Consider the following 20899-nt stretch of genomic DNA (forward strand, 5'->3'; position numbering starts at 1 on the left):
CATACAATATATTATTTGTTTCAGGGGTACAGGTCTGTGATTCATCAGTCTTTTTTTTTTAATTATGTTATGTTAATCACCATACATCATTAGTTTTTGATGTAGTGTTCCATGATTCATTGTTTGCGTATAACACCCAGTGCTCCATTCAGTACATACCCTCCTTAATACCCATCACCAGGCTAACCCATCCCCCCACCCCCCCTCCCCTCTAGAATCCTCAGTTTGTTTCTCAGAGTCCATAGTCTCTCATGGTTCGTCTCCCCCTCCGATTTCCCCCCCTTCATTTTTCCCTTCCTGTTAGCTGCTTTTTTTTTTTTTTAACATATAATGTATTATTTGTTTCAGAGATACAGGTCTGTGATTCAACAGTCTTACACAATTCACAGTGCTAACCATAGCACATACCCTCCCCAATGTCCATCACCCAGCCACCCCATCCTCCCACCCCCGCCCCCTCCAGCAACCCTCAGTTTGTTTCCTGAGATTAAGAGTCTCTTATGGTTTGTGTCCATCTCTGGTTTTGTCTTGTTTCATTTTTTTCTCTCTTCCCCTATAATCCTCTGCCTTGTTTCTTAAATTCCGCATATCAGTAAGATCATATTAAAATTGTCTTTCTCTGATTGACTTATTTCCCTTAGCATAATATCCTTTAGGTTCATCCACATCATTGCAAATGGCAAGATTTCATTTTTTGATGGCTGCATAATATTCCATTTTATATATATATATATATATATATATATTTTATATATTTATATATATTTATATATATAAAATATTTTATATATATATATATATATATATATATATATATATATATATATATACACACACACCACATCTTCTTTATCCATTCATCTGTTGATGGACATCTAGGCTCTTTCCATAGTTTGGCTATTGTGGACATTGCTGCTATAAACATTGGGGTGCATGTGCCCCTTTGGATCACTACATTTGTATCTTTGGGGTAAATACCCAGTAGTACAATTGCTGGGTCATAGGGTAGCTCTATTTTTAACTTTTTGAGGAACCTCCATACTGTTTTCCAGAGAGGCTGCACCAGCTTGCATTCCCACCAACAGTGTAGGAGGGTTCCCCCTTCTCTGCATCCTCGCCAACATCTGTTGTTTCCTGACTTGTTAATTTTAGCCATTCTGCCTGGTGTGAGGTGGTATCTCATTGAGGTTTTGATTTGGATTTCCCTGATGCCAAGTGATGTTGAGCATTTTTTCATGTGTTTGTTGGTCATTTGTGTGTCTTCTTTGGAGAAATGTCTGCTCATGTCTTCTGCCCATTTCTTGATTGGATTAGTTGTTCTTTGGGTGTTGAGTTTGATAAGTTCTTTATAGATTGTGGATACTAGCCCTTTATCTGATATGTCATTTGCAAATACCTTCTCCCATTCTGTCAGTTGTCTTTTGGTTTTGTTGATTGTTTCCTTTGCTGTGCAGAAGCTTTTTATTTAATGGATTCCCAATAGTTCATTTTTGCCCTTGCTTCCCTTGCCTTTGGAGATGTGTCTAAAAAGAAGTTGCTGCAGCTGAGGTCAAAGAGGTTGCTCCCTGTGTTCTCCTCAAGGATTTTGATGGATTCCTGTCTCACATTTAGATCTTTCATCTGTTTTGAGTCTATTTTTGTGTATGGTGTAAGGAAACGGTCCAGTTTCATTCTTCTGCATGTGGCTGTCCAACTTTCCCAATACCATTTGTTGAAGAGACTGTCTTTTTTCCATTGGACATTCTTTCCTGCTTTGTGGAAGATTAGTTGACCATAGAGTTGAGGGTCCATTTCTGAGTGTCTCTATTCTGTTCCATTGATCTATGTGTCTGTTTTTGTGCCAGTACCATACTGTCTTGATGATGACAGCTTTGTAATAGAGCTTGAAGTCTGGAATTGTGATGCCACCAGCTTTACTTTTCTTTTTTTTATTTATTCATGAGAGACAGAGAGAGAGGGAGAAGCAGGCTCCCCACTGATCAGGGAGCCCAATGCGGGACTCGATCCCAGGACCCTGGGATCATGACCTGAGCCGAAGGCAGACGCTTAACTGGCTGAGCCACTCAGGTACCCCTTTGCTTTTCTTTTTCAACATTCCTTTGGCTATTAGGGGTCTTTTCTAGTTCCATACAAATTTTAGGATTATTTGTTCCAGTTCTGTGAAAAAAGTTGATCATATTTTGACAGCTCTCTATTCTGTTCCATTGATCTATGTGTCTGTTTTTGTGCCAGTACCCACTGTTTTGATTATTATAGCTTTGTAGTATATCTTGAAATCTGGGATTGTGATACCTCTGGCATTTTTCTTCTTTCTCAAGATTGCTTTGTCTACTTGGGATCTTTCGTGGTTCCATACTAATTTTAGGATTATTCTCTTTCTATGAAAAATATTGATATTTTGACAGGGATTGCATTGAGCTTATAGATTACTTGGGGTAGTATGGACATTTTAACAATATTAATTTTTCCAATCCATGAGTATGGAACTTTTTCCACTTCTTTGTGTCTTCCTCAATTTCTTTCATGAGTGTTCTATAGTTCTATAGTTTCCTTTGCCTCTTTGGTTAGGTTTATTCCTAGGTATCTTATGGTTTTTGGTGCAATTGTAAATGGGATCGGCTCCTTAATTTCTCTTTCTTCTGTTTCGTTGTTAGTGTATAAAAATGCAACTGATTTCTGTGCATTGATTTTATATCCTGCCACTTTGCTGAATTCCTATGAGTTCTAGCAAGTTTAGGGTGGAATCTTTTCCACATAGAGTATCATATCATCTGTGAAGAATGAGAGTTTGACTTCTTTGCCGATTTGGATGTCTTTTATTTCTTTTCATTGTTTGATTGCTGAGGCTAAGATTTCTTTTTCTTTTTTTTTTTTTTTTTTAAAGATTTTATTTATTTATTTGACAGATACACAGTGAGAGAGGGAACACAAGCAGGGGGACTGGGAGAGGGAGAAGCAGGCTTCCCGTGGAACAGGAAGCCCGATGCAGGGCTCGATCCCAGGACCCTGGGATCATGACCTGAGCCGAAGGCAGACGCTTAACGACTGAGCCACCCAGGCACCCCGAGGCTAAGATTTCTAATACTATGTTGAACAACAGTTGTGTTCCTGACCTTAGGGGAAAAGCTCAGTTTTTCCCCATTGAGAATGATATTCACTGTGGGCTTTTTGTATATGGCTTTTGTGATATTGAGGTATGTTCCCTCTATCCCTATACTGTGAAGAGTTTTAATCAAGAAAGGATGCTGTACTTTGTCAAATGCTTTATCTCTACTGAGAGGATCATATGGTTCTTGTCCTTTCTTTTATTAATGTAGTGCATCACATTGATTGATTTGCCGATACTGAACCATCCTTGCAGCCCAGGAATAAATCCCATTTGGTCATGGTGAATAATCCTTTTAATGTACTGTTGGATCCTATTGGCTAGTATCTTGGTGAGAATTTTTGCATCCATGTTCATCAAGGATATTGGTGTGTAGTTCTCCTTTATGGTGGGGTCTTTGGTTTTGGGATCAAGGTAATGTTGGCCTCATAGAGTTTGGAAGTTTTCCTTCCATTTCTATTTTTTGAAAGAGCTTCAGAAGAATAGGTATTAATTCTTCTTTAAATGTTTGGTAGAATTCCCCTGGCAAGCCATCTGGCCCTGGACTCTTGTTTATTGGGAGATTTTTGATTACTGTTTCAATTTCCTTGCTGGTTATGGTTCTGTTCAGGTTTTCTATTTTTTCCTGTTTCAGTTTTGGTGGTTTATATGTTTCTAGGAATTCATCCATTTCTTCCAGATTGCCTAATTTGTTGGCATATAGTTGCTCATAATATGTTCTTATAATTATTTGTATTTCTTTGGTGTTGGTTGTGATCTCTCCTCTTTTATTCATGATTTTATTTATTTGTGTCCTTTCTCTTTTCTTTTGGATAAGCCTGGCCAGGGGTTTATCAATCTTATTAAATCTTTCAAAGAACCAGCTCCTAGTTTCGTTGATCTGTTCTACTGTTCTTTTGGTTTATTTCATTGATTTCTGCTCTAATCTTCTGATTATCTGATTATCTTCTATCTGATTACTATCTATCTATCGATCTATCTAATTATCTTCTGATAATCTGCTCCAATATGTCTTCTTCTATTATTTCTCTTCTCCCGCTGGATTTAGGCTTTATTTGCTGTTCTTTTTCTAGCTCCTTTAGGTGTAAGGTTAGGTTGTGTATTTGAGATGTTTCTTGTTTCTTGAGAAAGGCCCATATATAATTCCCTCTTAGGACTGCCTTTGCTGCAGTCCAATGGTTTTGAACAGTTGTGTTTTCATTTTCCTTTGTTTCCATAAATTTTCTAAATTCTTCTTTTTTAATTTTTTTTTAAATTTTAAATTTTTTTTTAAGATTTTATTTATTTGCGAGAGAGACAATGAGAGACAGAGAGCATGAGAGGGAGGAGGGTCAGAGGGAGAAGCAGACTCCCTGCTGAGCAGGGAGCCTGATGTGGGACTCGATCCCGGGACTCCAGGATCATGACCTGAGCCGAAGGCAGTCACTTAACCAACTGAGCCACCCAGGCGCCCCAAATTCTTCTTTAATGTCCTGGTTAACCCATTCATTCTTTAGTAGGATATTGTTTAGCCTCCACGTATTTGAGTTCTTTCTAAATTTCCTCTTGTGATTGAGTTCAAGTTTCAAAGCATTGTGATCTGAAAATATGTAGGGAACGATCCCAATCTTTTTGTACCAGTTGAGACCTGATTTGTGGCCCAGTATGTGATCTATTCTGGAGAATGTTCCATGTGCACTTGAGAAGAATGTGTATTCTGTTGCTTTAGGATGGAATGCTCTGAATATATCTGTGAATTCCATCTGGTCCAGTGTGTCATTCAAAGCCCTTGTTTCCTTGTTGATCTAATGCTTAGATGATCTGTCCATTGCAGTGAATGGGGTGTTGAAGTCCCTTACTATTATTTTATTATTATTAATGTGTTTCTTTCATTTTGTTATTGATTAGTTTATATAATTGCCTGCTCCCATGTTGGGGGCATAAACATTTGCAGTTGTTATATCTTGTTGTTGTATAGACCCTTTAATTATGATATAGTGTCCTTCCTCATCTTTTATTATAATCTTTGGTTTAAAATCTAATTTGTCTGCTATAAGGATTGCTACCTCAGATTTCTTTTGATGTCCATTAGCATGATAAATGGTTTTACACCCCCTCACTTTCAATCTGGAGGTGTCTTTGGGTCTAAAATGAGTCTTGTAGACAGCATATGGACGGGTCTTTTTTTGTTATTGTTTTTAGGTTTTTTTTGTTTTTTTTTAATCCAATCTGATTCTCCCTTTTGATTGGAGCATTTAATCCATTTACATTCAGAGTAATTATTGAGATATGAATTTGGTGCCATTGTATTACCTGTGAAGTCACTGTTTCTGTATATTGTCTCTGTTCCTTTCTGGTCTATGTTACTTTTGGGATCTCTCTTTGCTTAAAGGATCCCCTTTAATATTTCTTGCAGGGTTGGTTTAGTGATCACAAATTCTTTTAGTTTCTGTTTGTCCTGGAAGCTTTTTATCTCTCCTATTTTGAATGACATCCTTGCTGGATAAAGTATTCTTGGCTGCGTATTTTTCTCATTTAGTACCCTGAATATATCATGCCAGTCCTTTCTGGACTGGCAGATCTCTGTGGATAGGTCTGCTGCCAGTCTGATGTTTCTACCCTTGTAGGTTATGGACCTCTTGTCCCAAGCTGCTTTCAGGATTTTCTCTTTGTCTCTGAGATTTGCAATTTTCACTATTATATGTCGAGGTGTTGAGCTATTTTTATTGATTTTGAAGGGGATTCTCTGTGCCTCCTGGATTTTGATGCCTGTTTCCTTTCCCAGATTAGGAAGTTCTCCACTATAATTTGCTCCAATATACCTTCTGCCCCCTCCTTTCCTCTTCTTCTTGGATCCTAATTATTCTAACATTGTTTCTCTTTATGGTATCACTTATCTCTCAAATTCTCCCCTCATGATCCAGTAGTTGTTTATCTCTTTTTCTCAGCTTCTTTATTCTTCATTTTGTCTTCTATAGCACTAATTCTTTCTTCTGCCTCATTTATCCTAGCAGTTAGAGCCTCCATTTTTTTATTGCATCTCATTAATAGCTTTTTTGATTTTGACTTGATTAGATTTTAGTTCTTTTATTTCTCCAGAAAGGGATTCTCTAGTGTCTACTATGCTTTTTTTTTCAAGCCCAGCTAGTATCTTTGTAACCATTATTCTGAACTCTAGTTCTGATATCTTATTTACATCCATACTGATTAGGTCCCTGGCAGTCAGTACTGCCTCTTGTTTTTTTTTTTCTTGTTCTCATTTTTGAGGTGAGTTTTTCTGTCTTGTCATTCTTGCAGAATGTGGTAGCTTTTCTATTTGTAGAGTTTCAGCTAATCTTTTCTTATATCTCTGATTGAGTTCACAGGTGTTCAGAATGATTTGATAGCTATCTATCTGAATTCCTGGGACCAGACAAAACTAAGATCTCCTACTCCTCTGTTATCTTGGACTATCTCCTCCATGTATTTTCTAATTTCTTATTTGATTTCTTCATTGACCCAGTGGCTGTTTATTACCATATTGTTTAGCCTCCACGTGTTTGTGCTTTTTCTGTTTGTTTGTTTTTTTTCCTTGTAATTGATGTCTAGCTTCATTCATACCAGTTGTAGTCAAAAAAGATGCTTGGTATGATTTTAATCTTCTTAAATTTATTTAGGCTTCTTTTGTGGCCTAACATGATGTATCCTGGAGAATGTTCCATGTGCAGTTGAAAAGAATGTGTATTCTGTTGTTTTTGGATGGTATTTTCTGTATATGTCAAGTCCATCTGGTCTAATGTGTTGTTCAAAGACACTGTTTCCTTACTCATTTTCTACCTGGGTGATCTATTCATTGATATGAGTGGGGTGTTACAGTCCCCTACTATTTATCATATTGCTGTCAAGTTTTCCCTTTGTGTCTATTAATATTTGCTTTATTTAGGTGCTCCTATGTTGGGTACATAGATAACTACAATTATTATATCCTCTTGTTTATTGATCCCTTTATCATTATGTAGTGCCCTCTTTGTCACTTGCTACAGTCTTTAATTTCGAGTCTATTTAGTCTGATATAAGTATTGCCTCCTGGCTTTTTTTTTTTTTTTTTTACTTCCATTTTCATGGCATATCTTTTTCCATCCCTTCACTTTCAGTCTATATGTGCCTTTAGGTCTGAAGTGAGTCTCTTGCAGGCAGCATATAAATGAGTCTTATTTGTTTTATCCATTTTGTCACCTTATGTCTTTTTTTCAAGCATTTAGACTATTTACATTTAAAGTAATTATTGATAGATATTTACTTATTGCCATTTTATTAATTGTTTTCTGGTTGTTCTTGTAGTTCTTCTCTATTCCCTTCATCTTCTCTTACTCTTTTTCCTTGTGAGTTGTAATTTTCTTTAGTGTTTTGCTTGTCTTTATTTCTCTTTATTTTCTGTGTATCTATTATAAGTTTTTGGTTTATTATGAGGTTTTATATAACATCCTAAGTATATTGCAGACTATATTAAGTTGATGGTCTCTTAAGTTTGAACTCATTTTAAAAGTACTTCATTTTTTTCTTCTCCCTTCATAATTTATGTATAAGTTTTATTTTATTTTACATCTTTTTATTTTGTGAATCCCCTTAACTAATTTTTTAGAATTGATTTTACTACTTTTGTCTTTTAACCTTCATAATAGTTTACAAGTGATTGCTCTATGACCTTTATTGTATGTTTGCTTTTACTTGGAACAGTTTTCCTTTCATATTTTTTTTTTACTTTTTTTATTCTAGTTACCCTTTTAGACTGTGGCTTTTTTTCTGCACCCCAGGGCAGACGAATCTACTCATGGTCCTTAAGTACTGCTGTTGCTCCCCACTGCAGTTTGCAGTGTCGGGGTGGGGATTCTTTTTCTTACTGTGTCTCCATCAATATTTTGTGGTGCAGAAGCTATTCAGTCAGCCCTCAGGAGGAATTCCTATGTAAATAGGTGTAAATTTGGTGTGTCTGTGAAGGAGGTGTGAGTTGAGAGTCTTCCTGTGTCACCATCTTGGAACAGACCTTCCAAGTTTTCTCTTCTTCCTTCCACCCACCCCTAAAGTGCCACACCAAGACAGCCACTAATGCAGGAGATTGATTTGATTCATGCTTAGGCCCCCATTAAAAGGCTATTTCATGTCAATAATACTTTAAGCCACACTGTTTTTTTTTTTTTTTTTTTCCTCCCTCTTACTTCGACCCAAGAGCAGCATTGACTGCAGAGGGGGAGAAGGTATTCTGCCAGTGATGTATGCCATCTTATACTTTTGCAGAATGAATCTTATTCCCAGAACTGTAAGTGGAAATTTTCCCATTTCTGCCCCATCTGCCTCCAGCCTTTCATATGTATTCTGCAGCAGTGGTCAAACAAATGTCTTTTACTCTGCTCTTTCTGGGTAATGAAGAAATTTCCCTTCTCAGAGTATATCAGTATAACATTCTACTCATAACCTGGAACATTTTATTCTCTGAAAAGTGTACATTATTCACTTCCTTCTCTCCAAATTTCTTAATATTTTTAAGTCATCCCAAGAAATGAAACTCTGACTTTAAACCATTGCAAAGCTAAACACTGAGGCAATAGGAATGTTTTCTATAGTGACTCAAGTTTAATATCAAGTTCTGGATATAAACGAACAAAAACCTTTCTTTAATTCACTGAGCATCTTCTTCCCCAACCTGCTCTCTCATGATCCAAAATCGTAAGTGCTCTTTTTTGAAAGTTTAAAATTTTTCATATGTACCACCTGGTGCCACTTTGAAGTGAGTATTTAATTCCAGGAGTCATTAAATTACTGAATTACTCATTTTGTGGAATGACTCTCCTGTATAGTCATTCAAAAAAATGTTCACTGAGCGAATACCATATTTTGGGCATGTTTCTGGGTGTTTAGGATTCATCAGTAAAGTCAACAATGAGACCTACTCTCACAGAGCTTCCATTGTAGGAAACAAAAATATACAGTAGTGCCTGTCATTTGTTAGAAGGTAATAACTGCTATGAAAGTATGTATGTAGATGAGGGTAAGGAGGCTCACAACACTGCAGAGGCTGCATGTAACCTTCATTTTTAATTTTAACTTTTTATTTATTATACGAAGTGGGGAACTGATTCCTGTAAGACTTTGTTACTTATACCTGATCACACATTTAAAAAAAAAAAAAAAAAGATGAGTGATTTAGCCTGAGTTCTAGTTTCTAATAGGATGTTGCTTTCATTAAATAAGTCTGTCCCATTACTATGATTAAAGTCTTAGATGTGTATCAGATTAAAAGCCTTTCACGTTCCAAGTGAAAATCTAAGCAGCATTTACTGGGCAAAAAAATATGATGTTAAAAAGATTTGTTTTAGTGATAAAAGAGGTGAATTTTATAAAGCTTTAAAAAAAATTTCTTTATAAGAACTGCCATGTCAGGTTGTCTGCGAAATTGGTTTCACTCTGCTTCCTTCTGTGTTACATTTTCTAGAGTGGAAACTCTGAAATGTGAAATGCTGAGAAAATGATGTTTTGTGGGTTTTGTCACTAACTGGTAGGTCCCTTTGAACTTGCAAATGACTGTTGTTTCCTTCTTTTAGTTTAGCTACTTGGAGAAGCTTCTGTTGGTTCATGGAGCTTGGAATCAGTTTCGAGTGACGAAATGCATATTGTATTGTTTCTACAAAAATGTAGTGTTATACATTATTGAGGTAAGAAAAGAGATACACTTTCTTTCATGGAAAAGTTAGGTCTTTGACATCAGTCTTGGTAGTTTAGGTTTTTTTTTTCCATATTTGTATCACTTAAATTACCATTACATAATTCTGTTTTAGGTTTTTACTCTAAGTTATTCAGTAAATTTGAATCTTCTAACCACCATCCTGACTTAAAAGATACCTGTTAAACCTTTAATTTGGCTATGGAAATATATTTTGAAATATTTTATTTTGGAATAATTATAGATTCACAGGAAGTTACAAAAATATTTTTAGGAGGTCCTGTGAAACATTCACCCAATTCTCCCTAAAGAACACCTTGAATAACTCCAGGACAATATCAAAACCAGGATAGAACCAACAGAGTTTTTTCATATTTCACCAGCTTTACACACACTTGTGTGTGTGATTCTGTGTACTTTTATCCAAATGTAGATTGATGTAAACACCATAGAAATCAAGGCAGAGGCCTCTTTCCCTCCCCAACCCTCCCCCAATGATATAGACCTGTTCCCTCACCACAAGGATCCCCCTCATGCTATCCCTTTATAGCCACATCCATCCCTAACCCCTGACAGTGACTAATCTGTTCCCTATCCTAATAAGTTTGTTCTTTCAAGAATGTTATAAAAGTGGAAACATGTAGTATACAAGCTTTTGAGATCGGATTTTTTTCAGTCTGTATAATTCCCTTGAGATTGATACAAGTTATTCCCTGTATCATTTGTTCCCTTACCATAACATTTATCATCCACCTGTTGAAGAGCATTTGTGTGTAGGTTTTGTGCAAACACAAGTTTTCACTTATTTAGGACAAATGTCCAAGAGTACAATTGCTGGATCATATGGGAAGTGCATGTTTAGTTTTAAAAGAAACTCCCAACTATTTTCCAGAGTGACTTTACCATTTTCAGTTCCCACCAGCAAAGCATCTGTTATCTTGTTTCTCTGGATCTTTACCAGCACTTGATGTTATCACTATTTTTTTAGCCATTCTGATAGATGGGTAGTGATATGTCATTGTGGTTTTAAATTGCATTTCCGTAGGGGCTAATGATGTTGAACATCTTCTCATGTACTTATTTGCTATCTTCATATCTTCTTCAGTGAAATGTGTCTTCATATTTTTTTGTCCATTTTCTAATTGAATTGTTTTTTCACTCTTAAGTTTTGAGAGTTCATATTTTAGATGTTAGTCCTCTGGCAGGTAAGTAGTTTGCAAATATTTTCTTCCAGTCTGTATCATGTTGTTTTGTCATCTTAATCGTCTTTCAGAGTACAAAAGTTTTTAATTTTGATGTGGTCTGATTTATATATTTTCCTTTTATGGATCATGCTTTTTGTTCTATATCAAAAAACTCTTTGCCTAGCTCTAGATTCCAAAGATTTTCCTCTATGTAGTTTTCTAAAAGTGTTTTACACTTAATGTCATGATTCATTTTCAGTTAATTTTTGTGTACAGTGGAGGGTTTAGATTGTCTAGTTATTTTGCCCATGGAGATCCGATTACTTCAGTACTATTTGATGAAAAGGTTATCCTTCCATTAAATTGATTTTCCACCTTTGTCAAAAATCAGCTGGGCAAATAATGAAGAAATAGAAAATATGAACAGACTATAGTAAGGAGATGAGATCAGTAATCAAACACCTCCCTGGAAAATTATACCAATCATTCAAAGAAAAATTAACACCAATCTTCCTCAAACTCTTCCAAAAAGTAACAGAGAAAGTAACACTTAGAAACTCATGTCAAAGAGGGATATCCTCTAAATCCATCCATGCTGTTGCAAATGGTGGGATCTCATACTTTTTTTATGGTTGAGCAATATTTCATTGGATATATACATATACATATATATATATGTGAGTGTATATAGCCTCTTCTTTATCCATTCTTCTATTGATGAACACCTAGGTTGCTTCCACATTTATTGCTTTTGTAAATAATGCTGCAATAAACATAGAGGGGCATAGATCTTTTTGAATTAGGAGTTCTCCTTTCTTTGGCTGGGCCAGTTACAAATGTTATTAGTTGCAGATGCTACAATTTGCTGAAGCCACAGACAAAATCATTCTAAACTTTTACAACTCAATATCATTCTTTACTGAAGCAATGCATTATTGGACAATGAGATCTAAATATTTCATTGAAATTATTTTTTGATAGAGAAAGTACAGTAACAAAGAATGAAATAAAAATTCTAAAATAAATGGACTGGCTTTCTGTTAGGCTCAAATACTCAAGTTTGATTTTATTTACATTTTGGTAAAATCCCATTTGATGACATGGAAAAAAAAAAGAATGATAAAGTACTTCAGTGAATGGAAACACTTAGGTCAATACAAAACTTCTTGAACTTTCTTCTCTTTCAGCTTCGGTTTGCCTTTGTTAATGGATTTTCTGGGCAGATTATATTTGAGCATTGGTGCATAAGCTTGTACAATGTGGTAAGCATTCTCCATCTCTATCTGATAGCATGCTGTTTATGTCTGGGAACTGTATCTAAGTCAATCATCTGCCCATAGCAGGCAGCACAAATACATCTTTAGAGCCTTTGTTGCTGCAACACATCTTGCAGAAGCCCATACTCTCCACACATGGTTTCAATCATAGGAGATCATTCTATAGCAACTACATTAAATTTCTATGCAATGCATTTTGATAATACATCCAAAACCTCCTTACTATATGCCTGTACAATGTTTTTAGGCTTTTAAGCCAAGTAATTATTATCGAACTTCACTTCTTTCCATTCTATTTAATACATATAATACATTTAATTAATATTTATTTATATCTGTGTGTGTGGGTGTGTTTTTATAGTGTAGTTCCCCAGCCTTTTAAACCTCCTGGTAGAAAATTTGTCCTTTTGTAAATATTTTAACCCTGTGTTTGTAGGAAATGATGAATTTTGATATGAAGTCCTATAATAAATAAACGGAATCTTCTGAAACTAACAATCCCATACCATTACTTAACTCATTTTAAATTAAGAAACTAGAAATAAACGGTATGGTTAAATGGTCTTTTAATTCACCTTTAAATTTTTGTTTTATTTTTCTTGTTTATTATTCCAGTTTAAAGATTGGAGGTCAGGGAAACCTAGCATAAAAATTAGGCTCCCAGTGAGTATATCATGACCTTTCTTTTGTACTGCATTATCATAACATATTAGAATCTGGATACTCTGTGCCTCAATCCCTAACATTCTGTCTTCTGGGAGCTTGAATTCTGAAACAGCACAGACAAAAGTCATTGAGTGTCCAATAATACAAAAATGTCTAGTGCTATGAATAGTTGTGTACATGTCAATTCTAGACATATTTGACTAGAGCACTATATCAGTGAACCTGAGGTCATACACATATTTGTCTCTACCAGGCTTTTGGTCACAGATGACAATACTCAATTTTACTTTTTTAAGTTTCATTACAGACTGGCCTGGCAGAATCTTTGTGTGAGCAAATTCACTATGAATGCATAGGTCACATATTAGTCAATGGAATCTTTTTTTTTTTTTTAAATAAAGGAAAGCACAGAGACTGGCTTTTTTATATATATAAATGATGGCTTTAATTGGGAAACTTAAAATTGTGGACATTTTAGGATAATATATGATGACTTATTAATATCCATTGACTTATTAAATCTTATCTCATTACATATATATTTTACAGATGGGAGAAAGATGAAGCCTAGGACATCAAATAGTTACTGGCCATAAGAGAGTTAGATTGTTTATTTAATAACTACATTTAAAAAGGTAGTCATACTGTTTCTGGAGGTCCTATATTATTTCTGCTTCTGCCCATGCATGACTAACTGCTATAGGAATTACCCTCCTACCAGAAATAACCTACAGTGTCAGCCAAAATATATAAAACAATGGTTTTCAAACATTAAACAAAAGGCTGCTCATGGCTGTGATCATTGAGAGAAGGACTATTTCCAAGCCACAGTGCAGGACAATGGACCCAAAAGAAGGCCCAGGTGTCTTAATGAGTTGAAGACACAGAGGTTGGAGCTCAGTGGGCCCAGGTAGCTAGAATATCAAAGAGGGAACTGTACTGAGAGAGAGACAGAAAGAATGACTGAAGATCTGTAGAGAGCCCCCTTGAGTCTTTGGTTCTGGTCTGTGTATGCATGAGAAAAATCTACTTAAAGCTAGGGAAAGAACTACCAGAAAGCAGTAGGATGAATTCTTGGAGTTAATTCAGGGCTAGGAATAACTAGTTACACATGATATTGGGAAAACTTAATCAAGTTACACTTTTAAAAATAAGGATAAATTAGACCTATAATAAACACTATTCTGGGCCCATCATAACAAAACTTAAAAGCAACCTTAAAAAAACCATCAAACTAATTTGCAAGTCACTTACCTGCAAGTCAGACACAGGCAAACAATATTTAAAGAGCCGAGATGTCCTTCAACAGATGATGGATAAAGAAGATGTGGTTCATATATACAATGGAATATTACTCAGCCATCAGAAAGGATGAAAACCCACCATTTGCATCGACATGGATAGAGCTGGAGGGGATTATGCTAAGTGAAATAAGTCAAACAGAGAAAGACAATTATCATATGGTTCCACTCATATGTGGAACATAAGGAATAGCATGGAGGACCACAGGGGAAGGGAGGGAAAACTGAATGGGAAGAAATCAGAGAGAGAGAAAAACCATGAGAGACTCTGGACTCTGGGAACCAAACTGAGGGTTACAGAAGGGAGGAGAGTGGGGGGGATGGGGTAACCGGGTGATGGGTATTAAGGAGGGCACATGTGGTGATGAGCAGTGGGTGTTATATGCAACTAATGAATCGTTGAACACTACATCAAAAACTAATGATGTACTATATGTTGGCTAATTGAACACAATAAAAAATAAAAATAAATAAACTTAAAAAAGAAAAAAAGAAAGAAATAGATGCTAAGGGTGCTCCAAAGCCACAGAAAATATCTAATATATACAAATAAACTAAAAATAATGAATTGAAAAAAATAAAGAAAATTAAATACTCAAGAACACAAAATTCATAGTTGTGCATCCAATAAAAGATACCAGTCATGCAAAGAAATAGGAAAATAAGATCCATAATGTGAAAAATAAGTCAATGAGAGCAGATATAAAAATTATAAAGTTGTTAGAAAGAGTAGATAAGAACTTAAAACAGGTATTTAAATCTTATAAACATGTGCAAGAATATAAAGGAAGAAATGAACGTAATGAGGAGAACAACAGAAGATATAGAAAAGAACCAAATAGAACCTTATGATGAAAAATACAAATAGAAAATGGACATTTTTCTGGATGGGATTAAGAGCAAATTAGAAACTTCAGAAATAGGATCAGTAAATATGAAGACATAGCAATTATAGACGCACAGAGAGAAAAATCAGGAAAACACACAAATGTTCTTCTTAACCTAATTGTTGAAAATCAGTGACCAAGAGAATAATCTTTAAATCAACCAGATAAATATTATGTATAGAAAATAAATGTAGGAGTAAAAGCAGATTTCTCATTGAAAACCATGCAGGGCAGAAGACAATGGAATATCTTTAAAGATCTTAAAGAAAGAAAAAAAAAATCCATTAACCCAAAATTCTATATGCAGCAAAAATGTCTTTTGAAAATAAACCAAGAAAATAGAAAATTTATCACCAGAAGACCTATAATACTTGAAATGTTAAAGGAAGCTCTTCAAACAAAAGAAAAAGTATACCAGGATGAAATTTGGATCTATCCAAAGAAATAAAGAGGAACAGAAATGTTAATTATGTCGGAATTAATAAAAGACTTACACTTTCCCCCTCATTTTCAATCATGATGACAGATAACTGTTAAAGCAAAATTAATAATGTATTCTGGGATTTGTAATTAATTTAGATTAAAAATGTCTGATAACTATAGCACAAAGAATGGGAGGAGGGATTTGAGAGTGTACTATTATCTGAATTTTGTGATACATTGCATATGTATACTGTAAACCTTAAAGAACAACTAAAACCCCCAAAAGTTATGGCTAATGAACCAATAATGGAGATAAAAATCTTAATATTTCAATTACTTCAAAAGAAGTCAGTAAATAAGGTAGAGAGGAAGACTAAATGCAACAAATAGAAAAAAATAGGAAGATGGGAGATTTAAATCCAACCACATTTATAATTACACTGAAATGCAAGTGGTCTAAATATTCTAATTAAAAGGCAGATATTGTCAGATTGGATTAACAAAATCAAAACCTACTTCAAATATAAAGGCACAGATAGGTAAAAAGGAAAAGGATGGGAAAAGATTTACCTTGTAAACAATAATTAAAAAAAAGCCAAAGTGGCTATATTAATAACAGAAATAATAGCCTTCAGAAAAATAAATATGGCTAGTGATGAAGATGAATATTTCTTAATTATAAAGTGTTAACTTATTAATAACACAGAATCCTATGTAAGAATAACATAGCTTATTAGAAACTAATTAGAAATGAAGCAGATATTGATATAATTAAATGGCAAGTTAAGTAAATCAACTCTTACATTCAGAGACTTAAACTCTGTTGAATGAACAGGGTCTGGGTGTCCTAGCCAACCTATCACCTCCACGAGCCCTGGGACACCAATCTACACCAGCACCAGCCATTTGTTTCTGATGAGCACTAAGTGCTTCTATGAAAAACCTACAGCTAACATCATACCTAATGGCAAAGCCTGTTCCCTTAAGATGAAGAACAGGAGAAGAATGTATGTTCTTACCACTTCTATTCAACATCATCCGTAGGTCCTAGCCAGTGTAATAAGACCAAAAAAAAAAAAAAAAAAAAGGATGATTGACAAAGAATAATGCTTGCTTTAGTTGCTGTCAACATTCTGTATAAAATTCTAGAAAATATACATAGGTCATATGTTGTGTTAGATTGTTATAATAAAGGTCCCCAAATTTGTCCATGCCCTTCTGTATCCACATCTTTTGGTGTACCCACTCACACTGACGCTGAGTTTGGTCATGTGATTGATTTAGCCAATGAGACAACAGCAGATACAAGAAGCCCAAAGATGTGAAAAATGCTTGCTCATTGAAGCTTGTACCATCTTGTTGCTCTTTGTGAAGAATCCCTGGTTAAACTGCCGTAGAAACAGAAACAGTATGGAGCAGAAATATGTCACTTCTATCTTCCTGCTATTTTCCTCGTTTTCTCTCCCCTCTCCTCCTTTCCCCTTCTTTCTCCTTTTTTAACTTCTCCCTTACTTCACCATTTTTTTTTCTCATATTATTATACCTACTATTACAAGGTTCCCTCCTTGACAAGGTCCAGAACTTTTTAAAGGATCATGTATTTTTCATTTAATATGGTTGCTAGCATAATGATTCTTAGTAAAATATTTGAAGAGTAAATGAGTAGGAAACATCCCTTTGTTTCTGATAATAACTATCAAGATAAAGAATTTTTGTGTATTTTTTTTAATCGAACATTCACAACACTATTTACTGAGTAACTACTACCTACCAAGACCTGGCAAGTGAACTAGCTTATAAAACCAACTGGTTCTTATGAGGGATACAGATATCATTATTGGTAGATATATTGGTCAGTATCATGCCTATTATTTAAATATCTAGATATTCAATTTATTTTTATGCTCATTAAACAGAAGAAATTTATTCATTTTATGCTCATAAAGCAACATTTACAGTTTCAAATCAATCAGAAAAATTAAGTCATGATTTGTTAAATATGTTTGAATCTATGTGACTCATTAATATCATCTTTGTAAATAATTTTTGTTTTTAAATAGCGTATAAGACTTACCAGAAGATGCAAAAACAGTTCTGTGTACCCTTCAACCAATTTCCCCCATAATGATATCTTAATAGTTGTAATACATTATCAAAGTCAGGAAATTGACATTGTTACAATATTAACTCCATTACAGACTAAAAGTTCTTTTTACTAAATCCTTGTTTTCTATGTAGATTTTCACTTCATTACCACCTTTTACTCTGGGGATCTTTGAACAGTGTTGCAGTCAGAAGAGCCTGCTTACATATCCACAGCTCTACAGGATTTCTCAGGCAGGGAATACTTTCAACACAAAGGAAAACAGAAGATTTATTGCAGGCCTTTCAGCTCAACTTAACACGAAAGTTACCTTTGGTCTTTTCCTTTTCTGATGCTTAAAAAAATAATTTACAAACCAAGGGATGCAGCCCTGTGCAATCATTTACCTTGTAGTTTAGGTTATCCAGGAAATTGAGGTTTAAATAATAATATGTGGGGAAGAGAAGCCTTAAAGAAAAAGAAGCAAGGCACCATGTATGGTCCCACAAATTGTGCACTGAGCAGCTTCAGGAGGCATGTTGTGCAATGGGGCAGTCCTGGAAAATACTTTTCTTCGTCTTTTTAGATGAGACAAGTGATTCTTTTGGAATGATTTCTTCCTGGGATCATGGAGTTGAGATTTAACAGGGGAATTAAAGGCATTTTATAGGCCATAAAAGTAAACCTAATTGCATCTCAATCATTAGTGAAGCTTTAAAAAAATATAGACACCTGCAAGTATCTTTTCAAACTAGTGTTTTTGTTTTCTTTGGGTAAATACCCAGTAGTGCCATACTAGATGACATGATAATTATATTTTTAACTTTTTGAGGAACTTCCATACTGTTTTCCATAGTGGGTGTAGCAATTTGCATTCCTACCAACAGTACACAAGGGTTCCTTTTTCTCTACATTCTTACCAACACTTGTTATTTCTTGTATTTTTTATTTCAGCCACTTTGACAGGTGTAAATTGATATCTCATTGTGGTTTTAATTTACATTTCCATGATGATTAGTGATGTTGAGCATCTTTTGATGTGTCAGTTAATCATCTGTTAGGTCTTCTTTGGAAAAATGTCTATTCAGGTCCTCTGCCCATTTTAAATCACATTGTTTTTTTTTTTTGGTATTATGTATTTTGTTCTTTATATATTTTGCATATTAATCCCTATGCACTCCTATATTTATTGCATCATTATCTGCAATAGCCAAAATATGGAAGTAACCCAAGTGTCCATCAATAGATGAATGGATAAAGAAGATGTGGTATATATATATACAATGGAATATTACTCAGCCATAAAAAGAATGAAACCTTGCCATTTGCAATAACATGGATGGACCTAGAGGGTATAATGCTAAGTGAAATAAGTTAGAGAAAGACAAGTGCCATATGATTTCATTCATATGTGGAATTTAAGAAAGAAACAAGTGAACAACAACAACAAGAGTAAAAAAGTAGACTCTTAAATACAGAGAACAAATTGGTGGTTGCCAGATGAGAGCTGGGTAGGAGGATGGGTGAAATAAAGAGAATCAAGAGTACACTTATCATGATGAGCACTGAGTAATGTTTAGAATTATTAAATCATTATATTGTATACCTGAAACTAATATAACACTGAATGTTAATTTTACTTCAATAAAAAAATATAGACACCTGGAAAAAACATGGGCCTTTTAAATATATTGCTTCATGGCTCAGAATATGGTCTAGCTTATAAATATTTCATCTTAGCTTGTACAGAATGATTAAATTAGGTCAAATTCATAGTGTTCAAACTTCTACATTCTTATTTTCTGTCCAATTATTCTATCAGTTATGGAAAGGAACTAAAATGTCCCAACTGAAAGTATAGATTCCTCTCTATCTCTTTGAAGTTCTATCAGTTTTGCTTCATGTATTTTGAAGTACTGTTATTAGGTGTATAAATGTTTAGGATTGTTACATTGTCTTGATTGATCTCTTTTTCATTAAGAAATTACCTTTTTATTTCCTTCTTTGATCTAAAATCTATTTTGTCTGATACTAGCATGACCACTTCAGCTTTTTTTACTGTTTCTGTATCTTTTTCCATCCTTATAACCTATTTGTGTCTTCATATTTAAAGTGTGTTTCTTGTAGGCAGTTTGTAGTCTTGCTTTGTTATCCAATCTGATAATATCTGCCTTTATACTGAATGTTTAAAGCATTTATATTTAATGTGTTTATTGATGTGTTTTGGTGTAAACTTACCATCTTTTTATGTATTTTCCATTTTTCCTAATAAACTTTGTTTCCTTGTTTTCTGTTGTTCTGACTTCTTTTGGATTAATTTTTGTGAATTCCATTTCATCTCCTTGTTGGCTTCTTAGCTTTTTTTTTTTTTTTTAAGAATTTGTTTAGGTTTTATACCATACATCTTCAGGTTAGTATAGTCTGCCTTCAAGTGATATACTAATTCACACACAGTATAAAAAACTTAATAGTATACTTCCATTTCTCTCCTTCTGACTTTTGGACTATTGTCATACATGTTACTTTTACTTATGTTAAAAACCCCATACCATATTCATATTTGTGTTTGAACATTTTTAAAAGTGATTTAAAGAGCAAAAGAAATACTTTTTGGGTTTGGTTTTTTTTTTTAAGATTTTTGTTTGTTTATTTGTCACAGAGAGACTGAGCAAGCAGGTGGAGCGGCAGGCAGAGAAAGAAGCAGGTTCCCTGATGCGGGACTCAATCCCAGAACCCTGGGATCATAACCTGAGCCAAAGGCAGATGCTTAACCAACTGAGCCACCCAGGTGTCCCAGCAAGAGAAACACTTAAATCTTTACCCATATATTTATTATTTCCAGTGATCTTCTATCCTTTGTGTAGATTCACATTATTATTTGTTGTAATTTCCTTTCTGCCTGAAGGACTTCCTTTAAAACTTCTTGTAGTGCTAATCTGCTGGTAATGAACTCTTTCAGCTTTTATATATCTCAAAAAATCTTCATTTTACCTTTACTTTTGAAAGTTATTTTTGCTTGGCATAAAATTTTAGGTTTATAGTTTATTTCTTTCAGCAATTTCCATTGTCTTCTTACTTGCATTGTTTTAATGTGGAATTACTGTTATCTTCACCTTTATGACTTTAATGTGTCTTTTTTCATCTGGCTGCTTTGAAGATCTTTTTATTACCAAATTTGAGCAATTTGATTGTGATGTCTCATTTCTTCATGGTTCTTGTGCTTGGGGTACTTTGAGCTTCTTGGATCTGTAGGCTGATAGTAAGAAGATCAGCAAACTATGGTCTATAGGCCAAAT

At 34.5% G+C, this 20899-nt stretch overlaps 1 protein-coding gene across 1 annotated transcript in view; it reads left to right on the forward strand.

The window, feature by feature from the left end:
- LOC118541633 (phospholipid-transporting ATPase IB-like) overlaps window positions 1-20899 on the forward strand; it is a 158438-nt gene that overhangs the window by 106666 nt on the left and 30873 nt on the right. The window contains 3 exon segments of the mRNA XM_078070016.1: window positions 9664-9774; window positions 12154-12228; window positions 17759-17879. Coding sequence (XP_077926142.1) covers window positions 9664-9774; window positions 12154-12228; window positions 17759-17879 — 307 coding nt within the window.

Source organism: Halichoerus grypus, chromosome 4 (genome assembly GCF_964656455.1).
Source record: "Halichoerus grypus chromosome 4, mHalGry1.hap1.1, whole genome shotgun sequence".
In the NCBI taxonomy this organism is placed as follows: domain Eukaryota; kingdom Metazoa; phylum Chordata; class Mammalia; order Carnivora; family Phocidae; genus Halichoerus; species Halichoerus grypus.